The sequence below is a fragment of the Saccostrea cucullata genome, unplaced genomic scaffold, assembly GCF_032062105.1.
Source record: "Saccostrea cucullata isolate Sc308-1 unplaced genomic scaffold, CSIRO_AGI_Scuc_v1 ctg312, whole genome shotgun sequence".
Lineage (NCBI taxonomy): Eukaryota > Metazoa > Mollusca > Bivalvia > Ostreida > Ostreidae > Saccostrea > Saccostrea cuccullata.
Genome location: NW_026929887.1, coordinates 659426 through 676108, shown reverse-complemented (window position 1 = coordinate 676108; position 16683 = coordinate 659426). Strand labels below are relative to the sequence as shown.

Sequence of the window (16683 nt, the reverse complement as noted above, 5' to 3'; positions counted from 1 at the left end):
AAAATATCAGGCACAGTTTAAACACTTTTACTACAGAAACGTGGATATATTCAAGTTCCAAATCGGTGAAAATTTTAATATAAACGTAAATAGCAAAAATATCCTGTAAATCTAGACTTAATCTGAGACTCGTAATTTTATTTTTTTTAACTCAAATGGGGCATATATGGCTTTAAAAATGTTGGACTTTTTCCGTATAGATTTTTATAGGTACAGATTTTTAAAGGTAAAACAAAAATATGTTCAAAACAAAGCTAAACTTAGTTTTGCAGATAAAAAACTTTTTGACAGTGACTTATATGATCTTTGTCTTCCTTTTTTTTAAAAAAAAAACCTGTAAGATACGAAATTCTCAATGCCTTTAAAAACAAAATCATTGATGGGACTAAAACTGCGTAAATTTCAGTATACGTGCAAACATTGCCCAACCTTAAAGTATGATACATTTCTGTAGGCGATTGGGGAAAAAATGTTTTAATAATTAATGCATTATTTCTGTTTAAATAGTCTTCATTTTTATTTCGCAAAGTTGCATCTGCAATTGAAAATACAAATGAGCAATGAATTCGATCTTGTTGTTTGTTACTTTGTCCACTTGGCGATTTATCAGGGGACAGTCTAACGTTTTTATCTTGTCAAAGTGTTTTCAGAATGGAATTATACGAGACATTACTTTCGACGGCGCAAGCCGTACTGAGTGTTTAATATGGGAATTGAATCATGAAAAGACAATTTCAAACAACATAGCGAACCAGCAGAACTGTGATGAGATGTATACGAATGATACTAGTATTATATTTGTGCAACATACACGGTATTTTTCCCTATTTTTTATTGTCTTGTTATTATGTTTTCAATGAACAGAGTTTTATTTTTAAAAAAAAACTCTTGTTTCAATTTAAATTGTGGAAAAAAATAACACAAATTTGGAAAATTTGGAAGATTTTGCACATTTACAGTTATCAAAACTTTTTTTTTGATATGATATTTTCTTCAATACATTCAATGGATGTCCAAAATCTTCATCATCACGGGATTGCATTAAAAGGCTTAAAATGGATGTTATCCTTTTTGAAAAAGAATTTGTTTCACTGGAATTCAACAACAGTAAATGTGTTTCGGAAAACCTGGGTCGTATTTTTATCCAATTTGAAAGTAAGGGACTTTTTTTTATTTTTCTCTTATACACTTCTATGAACAATTTGGAAATTTAAATCAAAATTTAGTCATGATCTGTCATGATCAAATGGTTATTTTGAGCAAACATTGATATTTTTTATTTCATGATAATGTATTCACTGAAATTTTTCCTGTTCATAACACATTTCACATTTGAAACAGACATACATTTAATGAAATGATTATCATATATGCCTACATTTCATCATTATTGATTAATAAATTCACTTTTCACTTTCTTTCAATAGGTTTCGACACAAGGGGATTTGTGTGTGCTTTATCAAATGCCTTTGCCTGTCTCGGGTTATTTGCGGACACGGGATATATCAAATGCCCTTTTTCAAGAGACAAAAGTGGTAATCTTTGAAAGATATTAAGAAAAAATAAAATGTATATATAACTCTAAATTAAAAATATGTTTATTTTGCAACAATAATTCCTCCTAGATTTAACGTACAAATAATATAAAATAAATAAAAAATTTTTAGAAAAGTTTTGCACGCTTCCTTTCCTTTAGATTTAAATTGACTGGCCAGTGAACTCGGTGCAAAAATTCTCATCTATTGCAATATAATCCCCAGAAAAACTGTACGAGTTTAGCAGAAATAACCGTGCCCAATTTTTTTGTATATAAGAAAACATGTACATGTATTTATGCTAAAGAATGCAATGATTTTGATTAGCCCATCATCCCCGTAAATTGTTTAATTGTTTATTTCTCATAGGCATCGGAAGCAAATTGAAAGTGTGTGTGTGTAGGGGGGGGGGGGTGTAAACCAACCAAAAAAGGTAAACTCTAGTCCCCCTACCCCCCCCCCCCCGGTTCCGACGCCTATGTTTCTTTACATTGTCCTTTCATCTCTAATATCTGATTCTCCCTCAAAAAGCCTGTAAAACAGTTAAATGTATTTTGTGAAAATATGGATTTTTCTTGTAATCACTTCAATGATAAACAGAGATAACCGTTAACTATCTACAAAATAATGCATGTTTTTTTTAATTAAAGGTTTCAGTCTCTATGGAACCGATGAAAATAAATATTGTAGGAATCCATATTTCACAACCACAGAATTTAAAAGGTTGTCTGTTACATCTAATGATGACATCTGCACAGTGAGTACCCGACAATTAAGCTTTATCAGTATTACATTTAAATTAATTATGAGTGCTGTGAATGTTTCCGTTACTGAAATCGCTTTGTTAATATTTCAGGTGGCATTCAATGTCACTGCACTGGCCCACAGGAGAGAAATAACTGTTTCATTAGAATTGATAGGCAAGGAGAGAAGCCAGACACAAGAGGATAAACTTAGAACTACAGAACAACAAACAATAACATTTTCTTTTCCTCTCCTGGATGACAAAATAATAAAGTATGCATCTGTATGAAAAAATACAATTCACACTTCTAAAAATATAAATAACAAAAGTATTTACTTAAAATTAGAATAATATCACATTCCAATTCCAGATATTATTTGAAAGTTGTTATATGGTTGGATATAGAACTATTCGACGAGATCCAATTTAAAGGTGTCTCAATGTCACCAGGATGCTTCAGGGGTAAATGAATTCATCATATTAACGTCTTAATCTGTAATATAATTCATATAAAGGGGGTCCTTGATATTAAATAATAAAGATGGTATACATTGAAGTTGGCAAACTTTTTGTTTCAGTCTTGGTGACTGAAAAAGATATAGAGAGAATTATCACAGGGAATCTGGCTACTGGTGATCTATCAAATATGATGAACAAATCAACGAAAGGTATAAAGCACACTTTTAGAGACAGGGATGTTGTGTCATATCATGTATATACTGGCTTATGTTGAAGTAAAAAACAAATTATGATCAATAACAGTGTGGTCAAATTTCTTCCAGGAAGTCCAAACGAAGACACCAGAATACCTATTTTAAGTAACAAGAACTCCTATAAAGTAATATTTAATGATACTGCATTGATTATAACCATTGTTGCGTTGGGATCAGCATTAATATTTGGTATGTATTTGTATTACTCAACCCAGATATAAGTTTATCTGCAAGTAATCAAATAAGAATTTCAAAAAAAAATTAAAGGAAAAAAATTGATTTTCTGAAATTTGCAGGAATTTGCTGGTTCATTTTATTTTGAAATTAGGGGTAGTTTTCAAGCTTTCAAGAAATCTTAGAAAAAGAACAATCGAAGTGAAAACAAGTGCTATTTGTGACGCCATATCCGGGACAGGGCTTGTAGAGGATAATATTTGCAAGTCTAACCCAAACTATTCGTGGTACCAATCGTCATGCATCACTGGGCGAATCAACAATTTTCATTTTAAAGATTTAAAAATGTTTGAGTAAGTGAACTGCTACATAAGCTGATGATCTACATTTACTGGGCCATGGCTAATTTGTTATAAGTCAGTTGATGTTGTTGGATAGAGCCTGCCAAAGATAAATTATGCACATATGAGTATTTTTCATCATACTCTCAAAGACGAGATTTGATATAAACTTTTTATTTTTTGAAGTCAGAATAGTGTCAATATTATCATGATGGTATTCATAAAAGTACAACATGTACTATTTATAATAACATCTGTATGAAAACCTTTAAATACTACACTCATTAGTTAATTTAAAGATATTTTAATGTCTTCATTTTTCTTTTATTTTAAATGGTTTAGAATGGGCGCCATATATAATACAAGTACAACCTTTTTGCAACCTTTATGTTTACAAGGATAAATTTCATTCGAGTAAATATCATTCAATGAAAATCATTTTACTGTTTGCAGGGAAATTGGCAATGGACATTTTGGGATTGTCAGGAGAGGCAAAATACTCTCCACATCAACCCCAGTTGCTCTTAAGGTAAACGGTGGTTATAGTTTTTAACAAAATGCAACCATATTCTGCGTTCTTGTTATTTAAAAAAGAAACTGTAATCTTACAGGAATTGAAACCCTATTCGACAGCAGTGGAGAAAATGGATTTTCTTTTAGAAGCTATAACATTATGGTAAGAAAACACCCTCTGCACAGCAGAACTATAGTAACATATAAAGGTATATAAAGATTGATGTGCAGATCTACTCAGATCATGGGCAGGGAAGCCGAGATATTGCTCATGTTTGACAAATTTGAGGAGTACAGTCTCAATCACAAGAAAAAAGTGTCTGACATTTCAGATACTTACTGATGTATATCTGATGCAAAATCAACAATTTCTACAATATTATGTTAAGGAAGGGACTTGCAAAGTGCCGGTGCGTTGGATGTCACCAGAGTCAATGCTTAATGGGCGTTTTAGTTCCAAAACAGATATATGGTATAACTGTTTTAAAAACATAAATCAATTTCCACATCTACCAAGTTCTTAACGTTACATGTAATTATTGGTGAATTTTTATACTATTCTTGTCATTAAAAATTGCTACCTCATCTTTTAGGCCCGATAAGAAGGAAAATATACTTTTGAGTTGTGAAATGAAATATAAATCAATTTCGTGATATTCTTCGTTTAAATTACAATTTTAAACCAGATTTAGAAAGAACAGGTTTTTCATTGCAGTAAACTTAGACATTCGAACATCGTGCGATGCTTTGGTATATCAACAAGCCAACAACGTATCTTTATTTTGCTGGAACTAATGGATGAAGATTTAAAAACGCATCTTCGTAAACACAGAGTCATGGGTGTAAGATATTATCTAAATGTGTAATGTATGACTTACATAAAAACGGAAGGAAAAAAAACGTTTAATAGACATTTCTTTTAGGTTCCAATTGCTACCATATTTTCGCAAACACATTCCCTGAAGCTCGCAATCGATGTTTGTCGAGCATGCGTTTATCTGGAGGAAATCAAATTCATCCACAGGTAACGAATGCAACAAAAAAACTCTTTATATATAGTGCTACGATGTAACAAATTTGAATTCATTTCAATATTAATCACTTTGTTTTGAAGAGACATAGCTGCAAGGAACTGCTTAATATCACGACATGAAAGCCAGGTAGTTGTGAAAATAGCTGATTTTGGAATGGCAAGGGATGTCACCATGTAAGAATCTTAATTTGATTCAAAGAATTTTTCATCGAAATAGGACAGTGACTTTCTTTAATTTAGTATCTTTACATGTTAATGTACAAGGTATCTTTGAAGAAATAAGCATATAAAGATTGCATGTATTAACCATATATGTAATATCATTGTGCACCTCCTATTTTACTTTTTGATCTGACACTTATTTAGGGTATCCCAGAGCAAAACATAGACTTTGTCATTGTAACCATATGGGAAGCGGAGGGTTTCATTTAGTAAGCTCATTGCTCACAGTACTTCTAGTTTTTAGATAAAGTCTTCTAACAATACATGTATGTTATAATTTCATGACCCGTTATTAGCAGTCCTATTTTTGTATACATATGTCAGATGCAGATTTTAAAGTAAACTTCTGCTTTAAAAGAAGTCTCTTGTTAAGATTATCAATTCGACATTTAGAGGACATCAACGACGTTTTATCAATTAACAATATTCATGTTGATTTTTATGCTGATTCAATGTTTCTCTTTGAACACGAAATAATAGACCCACCGGGGTCTGAATCGTCTGTTTTTTATTTAAGGAAACACTTTCTATTTTGTTGCGAATGCCAGGGCATCTACGATAGTTGGGAACCCAACAAACTAGACAATGATTCCTTATATTTCCATTTCACTGTAGTATAAAATGTAAATATAGATTTAAAAAAGTTTTCTAATACATTAAAAAATTTTGTGGCCTCCCATGTCACTTTCAATAGTCCCCGCCCACTGCATGACGTCAGACACAAAGACAGACGCAAGAGATCTATCTATATATATATATATATATATATATATATATATATATATATATATATATATATATATATATATATATATATATATATATATGCATATCTTGCCTTTTAAGCTCCTGAACTTTCTCTTGGTGAAATTTACATTCCGGTAGAATTATCAAGAAATCAACTCTCCAAAACTTCCAAAAAAATTACACAGAGAAGACATAGAAATGGAAATATTTGGATACTGAATATTATACAAAAGTAATGACAATCCTATATACAAAACTTTTATGATAAACTTAATGACCAACTTTTCTGTCTTTACCTTCCTTAAGTTGTGTAGTAACAAACCAATATCACCTAGATGTTGTCTTCATGCATATGGAGTTTATGTCTCTCTGTTAATTTGATACATGAGCACATGTGGGGTTGACCAGATCATGAGATGCTTGCTAAACAATGACACGTCCGCGTTTGATTTACTCCCAGTTTGTGTAGTTCCAATAAGCTTTTGAGCTTCAATGCTCTTATTCTCATATTGTATAATTGTAATTTCTTTAAATCAATAATTTCAAACAATTTATTTGGGTTTTTTTCTTTAGGACACAATATTATGTTAAGGAAGGGACTTGCAAAGTGCCTGTGCGTTGGATGTCACCAGAGTCAATGCTTAATGGGCGTTTTAGTTCCAAAACAGATATATGGTACAACTGTTTTAAAAACAAAAATGAATAAAAACAACAGTGCAAATAATTTGCTTCAGTTTAAAACAGTATACCACATGTAGTATTTTGATCAAGCAACGTTATACCACTAGAAAAGTAAATTATTTCAAAAACAAAAGAAGAGAGGCAATATTCATACACATGTCAGTTGTTGAAAAAAACCCCTAAGAACGATTCGTAAGATTTCTGCTTGACACATTTTAGGGCTTTCGGGGTGCTTATGTGGGAGATTTACACGGGAGCTCAGTTGCCTTACGGCGATTTCACGATTGACGTTGTGATGAATCACATCATTCAGGGAGGAAAACTGGATAAACCTACGAAATGTTCTAACGATGTGTAAGAGGTTCAAAATAAATGAACATTTAACAAGTTATGAACAAAAACTTCATGTTAATCGAACAATTATCTTCACTGTACTTGAGAAGTGTACTAAAATAGCATAAGCCTGGTTCTAAATTACTTTCACAATTTTATAGATGGCAGATCATGCAGATGTGTTGGTTGGACTGTGCAGATGAGAGGCCTTCGTTTAGAGACCTAGAGCAGTCACTACAAATGTATGAAAAAGCCCACCTGGAGACCATCTTCGCTAGCCAAGGGTTTCTGATACGCTACTCTCCTCATGATTATGAGGAGAGTATCGCATCAGAAACCCTTGGCCGGCGAAGATGATCTGGAGACATGAATTTTACCATTCTTGTACGGGAATAAAATCTTATTTAGAAAATATTGTAGCCATGTAACCAGTCTGCCACTTTATAAAAAGGAAGATTTCAAAGGCTTATTGAAATATGACAAGTTACATGTAGTCCTACTCTAGGGTCTGAAGTATTGACGTGGGTGCCACAATTTTCACAATTCTGCTAGAGGGGAAAATGTTAAAAATGTTGATTATAATCAATGAAACTGTTTGCCAGCTGAATTTCTATGAAAAATAAAGAATTTTGAAAATTTGATAATTAATTGACAAATAAAAAGCTAATGTGTGACAACGTTAGCTCTGTACTAGAGCTTGAATCCTGATGTAAGGGGCGAAGATTTTTAGCATTCTAGGAAAAAGTCGATTGCTTACATACCATGCCAACACTTTGCTATATTTGCACTTTTTCAGGAGTAATAAAGAAGATTTTTGTACATTTTATTAAGTTTGCTGAGTTAGGGACGCAGTTGGGCAGACAAAAGATTTTTGTTTAATTTGGTCTCCTTTACCAGATAAAGAACGACTTTTCTCATTCTGATTTTGGTTATTTTAGTTTATACTCCATTTAATTTGATTTTACTCGTACAAAATGTTTTTTTTTTCAGGTGTCTGACTTCTGCCGATGAACAGGGAAGCGAAGGGAATACCGAGAACACAATCTTATTGTGATACGAATGACTATTGTATTTTGAGTTGTTTCACTTTATTTTATCAATATTTTATTAATATGATATTATTATACCCCCGCAAACGAACTTTGGGGGGTACAGTATATAGGAATCAGCTTGTCTGTCCGTCCGTCTAGCTGTCTGTCTGTCTGTGCAAACGTGTCCAGTCCATTTCTTTCTTACGGAGGAACATTAGATTCTACTACTTCACACAAAGACTGAAGATTGCTCATAACCTAAGGGTGTGTCATGACCTTGACCCAAGGTCATTTGGGGAAGTTCGAGGTCATTAGAAGAAAAGTTTCATAATTTGTGTCTGGTCCATATCTTTCTTATGGATAAACTTGGTAAGTCCCTATTTCACACAAAGATTCCTCATGACCTAAGGGTGTGTCTTGACCTTGACATCATCTGTGCAAGTTCAAGGTCACTGAAAGAAAAATTTTATAATTCATGTTTGGTACATATCTTTATTATGGAAAAACTTGAATCTACTACGAATCTACTACGAATCTACTACTTCACACAAAGATGGATTATGACCTGAGGGTGTGTTATGACCTTGACCCAAGGTCATTTACGTTCAAGGTCACAAAGAAAAATTTCATATTACCATATTACCAGTATGAATGCGCAACTCTTGAGAGCCTTAAAAGCAGAGAACAGACAACATCTTGTTGACAGTGCCTGGTATTTCAGTGCCACATATTTGCGCTGGATATGAAAGTAGAGCGACACAGAATTGATGTTACGGACAATATTGACAAAATATTTAGAGCTTAATTTTTTTTTCACTAAAAATTGAAATGTTTAATTGTCTACAATAAGTAAAACTAGCAGGAGGAGCCGATACAGGTGGGACATTGACTTCAAGGCGAGGTATGCCTATTGAATGGTTGACTTTTGTGAATGTAAGTATGTGTAGAGTGTGTATTTGTTTTTGAGCTTTAGTGCACCTTCTCTTATGTTCTGTGTAATAAGAATGAAAAATTTTCATGACATTTGATGTGACAACTAAAATGACCAACAAAGTAGAAATGTTAGGTATATTGAGTATGAATGTAAGAGGTTTCTCTTCTAACAGCCAAAAACGTAGAGATGTGTTTAATTGGGTTAGAAGTAAAAATATCTCTATTGTTTGTTTTCAAGAAACACATAGTACTCATGAGACTTCAAGGTTATGGGAATCAGAGTGGGGTTACAAATCCTATTTCAGTAGTTATACAAGCAGCTCAGCTGGAGTCGCAATTCTTTTCAAAAATAACTTTGAATTAGATATGCATTCAGTTAAATGTGACTCTTCTGGTAGATATATCATAATGGATATTTCAGCAAATAATTTGAGATTTACTTTGGTAAATTTGTATGGTCCAAATAATGATAATCCAGAATTTTTTCAAAATATTTATGAAGAAATTACAAAATTAGAAAACATGTCAATCCTCATGTGTGGGGATTGGAATGTGGTCCAAAATAAAGAACTTGACACTTTCAATGTTAAAAATCTTAATAATCCAAAGGCCAATGAAGTAATAAAGAATATAAAAAGCGAACTTGAAATTTATGATCCATGGAGAATCTGGAATGAAGAAGTTAGGCAGTACACATGGAGAAGATCAAATCCAGTTATTCAAAGTAGAATTGATTATTTTCTTGTTTCTGATTGTATTTTTAGTAGAGTATTAGATACCAAAATAATCCCAGGGTATAGAACAGATCATTCAGCAATTGTATTAAAATTCAAAACAAATGACAGTAATAGAGGAATAGGTTACTGGAAATTTAATTGTCAATTATTACATGAAAAGGAGTTTATAGAAAAAGTAAAGCAATGTATTTCGGAAACAATTAAAGAATATATGATATCAGGAGATATTGAGCAAAGGGAGAGTATTCAATTTAGTATAAGTAATCAATTTTTCTGGGAAGTCTTGAAAATGAAAATCAGATCCTTAACAATAGAATATTCTTCCATAAGGTCCAAAAAGCAAAAACTAGAGAGGAAAAAAATTAGAAAAAGAAATCTTAGATTTGGAAGAAAAAGTCAATATTTCAGGAAAAGAAGAAGATATTTTGACACTTGAAGAAAAAAAACAAACTTTACAAAATTCTAGGTCGAACTATAAAGAGGGTTTAATGTTACGCTCAAAAGCTACTTGGTATGAAATGGGTGAAAAAAAAATTCTGAATACTTTTGTAAATTAGAAAGAAGAAATTATGTAAATAAAACAATATCTGAATTAACAGACTCAGATGGTAATCATATTGCAGACCAGTCTGCCATTCTGGATGAACAAAGGTCTTTTTTCTCAAACTTGTACAAAAGTAAAAAGGATAATAATAATAATGAAACATCTTTGTGTGAAAATATCTTTTTACAACATAATGTCAAATTATCTGATGAACAATGTGACAACTATGAAGGTTTTTTGAAACTTCAAGAATGCACAACATCATTAAAAAGTGTGAAAAACAAAAAATCCCCAGGATCAGATGGGTTTACAGTGGAATTTTATAAATTTTTCTGGAAAGATATAGGTATTTTTGTTATGAAATCTTTAAATGAAGGGTATATAACTGGAAAACTTTCACAGTTTCAATCTCAGGGGGTAATTACATGCATTCCAAAAGAGGAAAAGGATAGAAGATATATGAAAAATTGGAGACCTATTTCATTGTTAAATGTAGATTACAAAATTGGTTCTAGTACCATAGCAAATCGCATTAAGAATGTGTTGTCCAGTATTATAAGTGATACCCAAAAAGGTTTTATAAAAGGGCGTTTCATAGGTGAAAACACCAGGTTTTTATATGACTTAATAATTTACCTTAAAGATAAAAAACAATTTGGTTTGCTCCTTTTATTAGATTTCGAAAAAGCTTTTGATTCTTTAGAATGGGATTTTATTGTTAAAGCATTAAAGTCTTTTAATTTTGGAGATTCATTAGTTAAATGGTTTAAAACCTTTTACTCAACCAGCACAAGCTGCGTGATAAATAATGGAAACTTATCCTCCTTTTTTAATCTTGAACGTGGATGTAGACAGGGAGACCCTTTGGCACCATACATTTTTATCATTACTGTAGAACTACTTGCAATCTCACTGAAGAATAATGAAAACATAAAAGGTATATCGATTAATGGGAAAGAAAATAAACTAGGACAATATGCAGATGACTCTTTTTTAACATTAGATGGAAGTGAAAAGTCTTTGAGAGAATCAATGAAAATAATCGAAAAATTTGGAAATGCTTCAGGTTTGAATCTTAATATTTCAAAATCTCAAGCAGTATGGTTGGGAAGCAAGGCTGGATCAAAACAAACTCTATGTGATGACTTAAAAATTAATTGGAGTGCTGATACCTTTAAGCTCTTAGGAATAATTTTCACAAAAAATTTAGAAAATATTGTGTCTGTCAATTATCGACCCAAAATAAATTCTATCAAAAAATTGCTTGCATCATGGGCGAAAAGAGATTTGACCCCAATAGGAAAGATTACAGTCATTAAAACCCTTGTTATTCCAAAATTTGTACACCTATTCTCAGCTCTTCCAAATCCATCAAAGGAATTACTTAATGAGATCAATAAAATTTTATTTCAATTTATTTGGGCATACAAGGTGGAAAAAGTAAAAAGAAATACATTGATAGGAAAAATTGAAGAAGGTGGACTAAACATGATCCATTTATCCTCCTTCATTTCATATGTAAAACTTAAATGGGTTAAGAGAGTCCTTACAGACAACAGTGGAGCATGGCAGCAATTATTATCCTGTATTTTTAATCAAAAAGATTTTAACTTTGTTTTTTATTTAACCAAAGAAAAACTTTCAGAATTTTTGAATCATATACATGTAGGTAATGATTTTTGGAAAGATGTTATAAAAGCTCTTATAATTGTTAAAAAAGATTGTTTGAGTGCTACAGATTATTTATATACTGATATTAGAAATTTTGTTGATATCAAAAAATGGAGTTTTTACAAGACTTGGGTAGAAAAAGGTTTTAAAGTATTGAAAGACTTGTTGTCGGATGATGGAAAATTTAGGTGTTTTAATGATGTTAAAAAAATAGTTGGTACTAATAATTTTTTAAACTATTTTAACATTGTATCAAGAGTACCAGCAAGAGTCAAAAGGGAAGTAACTGTTTATATGACAGAAAGAGGCAATCAATTTGCAGTACCAGAGAAATATGTTATACAAAAAATGATATCTGTGACAAGTATAAAATTTCTGTATAAAATTATAAAAGATAAGAATTTGTGGCACCAGAATCAAAAAAGTTAAAATGGGAGATTTATTTAAATGAACCTATTACAGAAAAACACTGGGAATTTTTCCTTCGGAATGCTTCTTTGTACAAAGGACACCAAAATAATTTACTTTCAATATAGAATTCTTATGGGCTTCCTTGCCACAAATTCTTCTCTTCAAAAGATAAAAATTGCTGAAAACAATTTTTGTTCTTTCTGTAAAACAGATCCAGAAACATTGATTCATTTTTTATGATTGTAAACATGTAACTATTTTTTGGAAAGATTTTGAAAATTGGTATCAAGACAAAAGGTGATGCTGGGTAATATTGAAGGAAGTTGTTTAGAAAATTTTCTCATCTTGTTAGGAAAAAAGTATTTGTATTACTCAAGAACTCAATGTACTATACCTAAATTTACAGAAGCTGTTAACATTTTTAAGTATTACGGGAAAATTGAAAAATATTGTGAGAGCAATTTTCATTGTAGAACTAAAATGAAAAGTAAATGGGCAATGTTTGATTTGATTTGTCATACATAATTTCAATTATCACTTAAGGTGTAATTATGAAAGCTGGTATTTTGGGAAAGTGCACAGAGTGCGTGTGGTGTGTGAGGGTGTGTTTGTGTGTGTATTTTGTTTCTTTTGTAAGTATGAAAATATTCAAAAATAAAGCATTAAAAAAAAAAAAAAAAAAAAAAATTTCATAATTCTTGTACGGTCCATATCTTGCTTATGGATAAACTTGGTAAGTTCCTATTTCACACAAAGATCCCCCATGACCTTAAGGTGTGTCATGATGCAAGGTCATCTGTGCAAGTTCAATGTCACTGAAAGAAAAAGTTCCTATTTCATGTTCGGTACATATCTTTCTTAAGGGAAAACTTGGTAAGTTCCTGTTTTACACAAAGATTGCTTATGTCTTGAGGGTGTGTCATGACCTTGACCCAAGGTCATTTGTGCAAGTTTAAGGTCACTGAAAGAAAAAAGTTCATAATTTGTGCCTGGTCCATATCTTTTTTATGGATAAACTTGGAGGGTTCCTTATTTACACAAAGATTGCTTATGTCTTGAGGGTGTGTCATGACCTTGACCCAAGGTCATTTGTGCAAGTTTAAGGTCATTGAAAGGAAAAAGTTCATAATTTGTGTTTGGTCAATATCTTTCTTATGGATAAACCTTGAGGGTTCCTCATTTACACAAAGATTGCTTATGACCTGAGGTTGTGTCATGACCTTGACCCAAGGTCTTTTATGAAAGTTCAAGGTCACTGACAGAAAAAGTTCATACTTTGTGTCTGGTCTGTATCTTTATTCTTTATTTTTATTTATTAGGCTGCACCTTCGTTTCATTCATAAAAAATATAATGGGCAATTACATTTGCACTTAAAATGTTTTAGCATTTCTCTCTTCTCTTAGATCCATAAAATATTCATGATTTGGCACCTCTGAAAAACCCAGCGTGGGGTATTTTGTCCCTTTTGGAAAGTTCCAGTTAATAATGAGATCAATTCAAACGTTTTCATTTAAATAAAATTATCATGATTTGTAGTTATAAATACCTGTTCATAGCATTTTAAATATTATAAAGAATGCTTACAGCATTCACACTGAAAATGATTGGACAATAAACAATTAGCAAATATATCAATGAAAAACACTAAATAATTAACAATTTAATTAACTTATTTATGTGTTATTCCGCTTTTACCTGCATATTGTGCTTGTGTCTCTTAATATATTTGTTTATTCCGCTAATAGTGTTTTACCACCTTTAATAAAATAAATCTGATAGGAAAGGTATCATTTTACGTGGGAGGAGGTAGAATACTTGTGTAAACAAATGATTAACAGTATAATTATAAATATCACACAATTATATTACCTAATGCACAGGAAAACATCAGACAATAAGATTTTTAATGACCCCACCCTATTTTTGTCTCTTCTTGATAATGTACGGGGCCCTGGCTCCTTCTTTAAACTCCCAATTACCCAAGGATGCTCTATAACAATTTCGATGAAAATTGACCCAGTAGTTTAAAATATGAAAACTTCACAGATGGAGGGATGACAGACAGACGGATGGATGATCAGAAAAGCTCACTTGGCCTTTCACCTGAGGTGAACAAAACAGGGTGGTGGGTAATAAACTTTTACATATTAAAGATCAAATTGAAAAGAATTACGTACTTTTATTTTACCAAGAAGTACATGTACCTGTTAATATTTACTTATATTCATATTTAATCACCAAAAGATAGGAAAGGGTAGGTTGGATCACAATATAAGGTCAAGCATTTTTCTAGGAATATGGCAGTTTTAAATATATTTTTTTTCATTATAAATTTTGATCCCCTGCATAAATTAAAATCAAGTAGACGTAGCTATAATTTTAAACATTCTTTTCAACCAGTTTGATTTGAAGTAACATCAATTTATTCAGAGTCCAAATTATATTTATTTATCCTTTTCATATAACCTACATGTAACAAAAGATAAAATGAAGACAATATTATCTTTTTACAATGTTATATTTAGAAAATTTCATAAAAAATCACAATTATATATAAAATATCTATATAATCATAAACAAAAACAATACAAGTATATCTGTTATTTTGAAAATGTAACATTACGATAATTACAGTGTAATACGAGAGATTTTTAGTAATGCTTTTGGGTCATGATAATGACAACTATAAGGATCAGATCGTATACCCCTGGATACACAGACTGACAGCGACTGGTGGGGGCGGTTCCTAGTCAGCTACCTCTGTAGGTGGAGTAGCCATAGGGACTGAGCAACAGGGGTACATGATAATGCTGGGATGGGTCGTCAATACGGAACACAACCTGGTCAGACAAATCATGCAGCTTTAGAACACTGTTGTTGGTATTTCAAAATTGAGAAGTACTAGTCAAACTTCTAGACAATTACAAAGGGCTTGTAGAAAAATAATTTTGTGATAATTCGGTAATAAAAGTATTACATATGTTTGATATAGGCCCTGTTTCCTTAGGATTGAAAAGTATTCCTCCTTGAGATTTAAAGATAAAATTGTTAAAAACATGCTTTCTTTTACTGCTATAAAAGATTATTATTTATAAATTCATTTTAAATTTTACCAATTCTTTATCTTGATAATTAGTGCAGTTACCTCTACAAATGGATAAAAGCCCTTCACTCCAATGCTTTTGAAGTAGTTGTCTGTGTCAAAAAATAATTTGTAGACTGCTCCAGCCTGGAAAGATGAACTAGTAAGGAATCCACCACGTCCATCGTTGTTTGTGGTCCTGTCATTAATAGAAAAAGAATACAGTTTTGCCCTGGGGTTTATTTTGTTCAACACCAGGATCACAGTCTAAAAACTTATAATTCAGTCATACTCAATTTAATTTACTCTCAATACTTAAAGTTAAACAATATTTTGTATTTGCTCCAAAAGCTATTGTGACTAACAGCAAATTTTTAAAATGTTGACTTTGAAAGGATTGTATTACCAACTTATTTGTCAAGAGCTTGCCTCATTTTAGAAATTGTATCTAGACTAAGTGAAGTTGCTGATGAAAAAGTTTGTCTAATTATGTTTATCATTAAAATTTGTACAAATGAAACAGCATAATGGATGCAGAACAACTTACCCTCTCTCTATCTCCCTGAATTCTCCATTACCGGACCGGATCATCAACACCATGTTGATACCACCTCCTGGGATACCTCTTGCAGTGTCCAGGACATGTGTGGTTAAGGGTGGCACCACAGTACCACCACTCATGGTAATCTGATAAAACAACCATGCATGCTTTGTCTTAGAAAAATTTAGTTCAGATACAAAATCATGAAGAAAGTATTATTTCAGAACTCTTCTTTACCAGAGAGCCCCTATATAAACTGCTATTAAGTCTTTACTCAGCTGGTATATGGATACAATATACACACATAGTAATATATCAAAATGTACGCATTTGAACACTAATTAACAAACAATTTTCATTCATTATCTTCATCACTGACCCTACGGAGATTGTGATTTATTTTGTGCCTAAATGTGACAAATATAAATAAAAAAGTACAATTAAAGCTTTCAAGAAACTCAGCTATGGGAAGAAAAAAATCAAAACAAATGCACTCTTTTGATACATGTATTTTTATCTCCTTTCTTCACCTTCCCTATTATATTTTTAAAAAGCTTGTTGAGAATCCCAGTGCACTATGACTTGCCTCATTGTTTGAAATAATGATGCATCTGAACATGAGAAACATTAATTTTGCTGCAGCATGGTGAAAAATTTTGTTATACATGTATTATTAAAATCATACTGGAAGAATA

At 31.7% G+C, this 16683-nt stretch overlaps 2 protein-coding genes across 5 annotated transcripts in view; one reads left to right on the top strand and one right to left on the bottom strand.

The window, feature by feature from the left end:
* Window positions 1–565: 565 nt before the first annotated feature.
* Window positions 566–8161, top strand: LOC134282423 (protein sevenless-like). Of its 2 annotated transcripts, XM_062764834.1 has the most exons (18): window positions 566–814; window positions 1049–1155; window positions 1428–1535; window positions 2186–2292; window positions 2392–2552; window positions 2651–2742; window positions 2859–2948; window positions 3063–3182; window positions 3322–3520; window positions 3962–4037; window positions 4120–4184; window positions 4737–4863; window positions 4945–5045; window positions 5136–5228; window positions 6597–6698; window positions 6924–7058; window positions 7199–7279; window positions 8028–8161. In XM_062764834.1, the coding sequence occupies exons 1-18, from the start codon at window positions 771–773 to the stop codon at window positions 8089–8091; spliced, it is 1872 nt and encodes a 623-aa protein (XP_062620818.1). In that variant the 5' UTR covers window positions 566–770; the 3' UTR covers window positions 8092–8161. The 2 variants fall into 2 exon arrangements, with proteins under 2 accessions (XP_062620818.1, XP_062620819.1); XM_062764835.1 differs by lacking the exon at window positions 566–814 and having other exon boundaries at window positions 1004–1155.
* Window positions 8162–14864: 6703 nt separating this feature from the next.
* The window catches only part of LOC134282425 (5-hydroxyisourate hydrolase-like), a 17003-nt gene continuing 15184 nt past the window's right edge, over window positions 14865–16683 (bottom strand). For all 3 annotated transcript variants that reach the window (XM_062764838.1, XM_062764836.1, XM_062764837.1), the window contains 3 exons: window positions 15995–16134; window positions 15511–15646; window positions 14865–15205 (listed from right to left, as the gene is read on the bottom strand). In XM_062764838.1, the coding sequence (XP_062620822.1) occupies window positions 15116–15205; window positions 15511–15646; window positions 15995–16134 (366 nt within the window). In that variant the 3' untranslated portion in view covers window positions 14865–15115. The remainder of the gene's footprint in view (window positions 15206–15510; window positions 15647–15994; window positions 16135–16683) is intronic.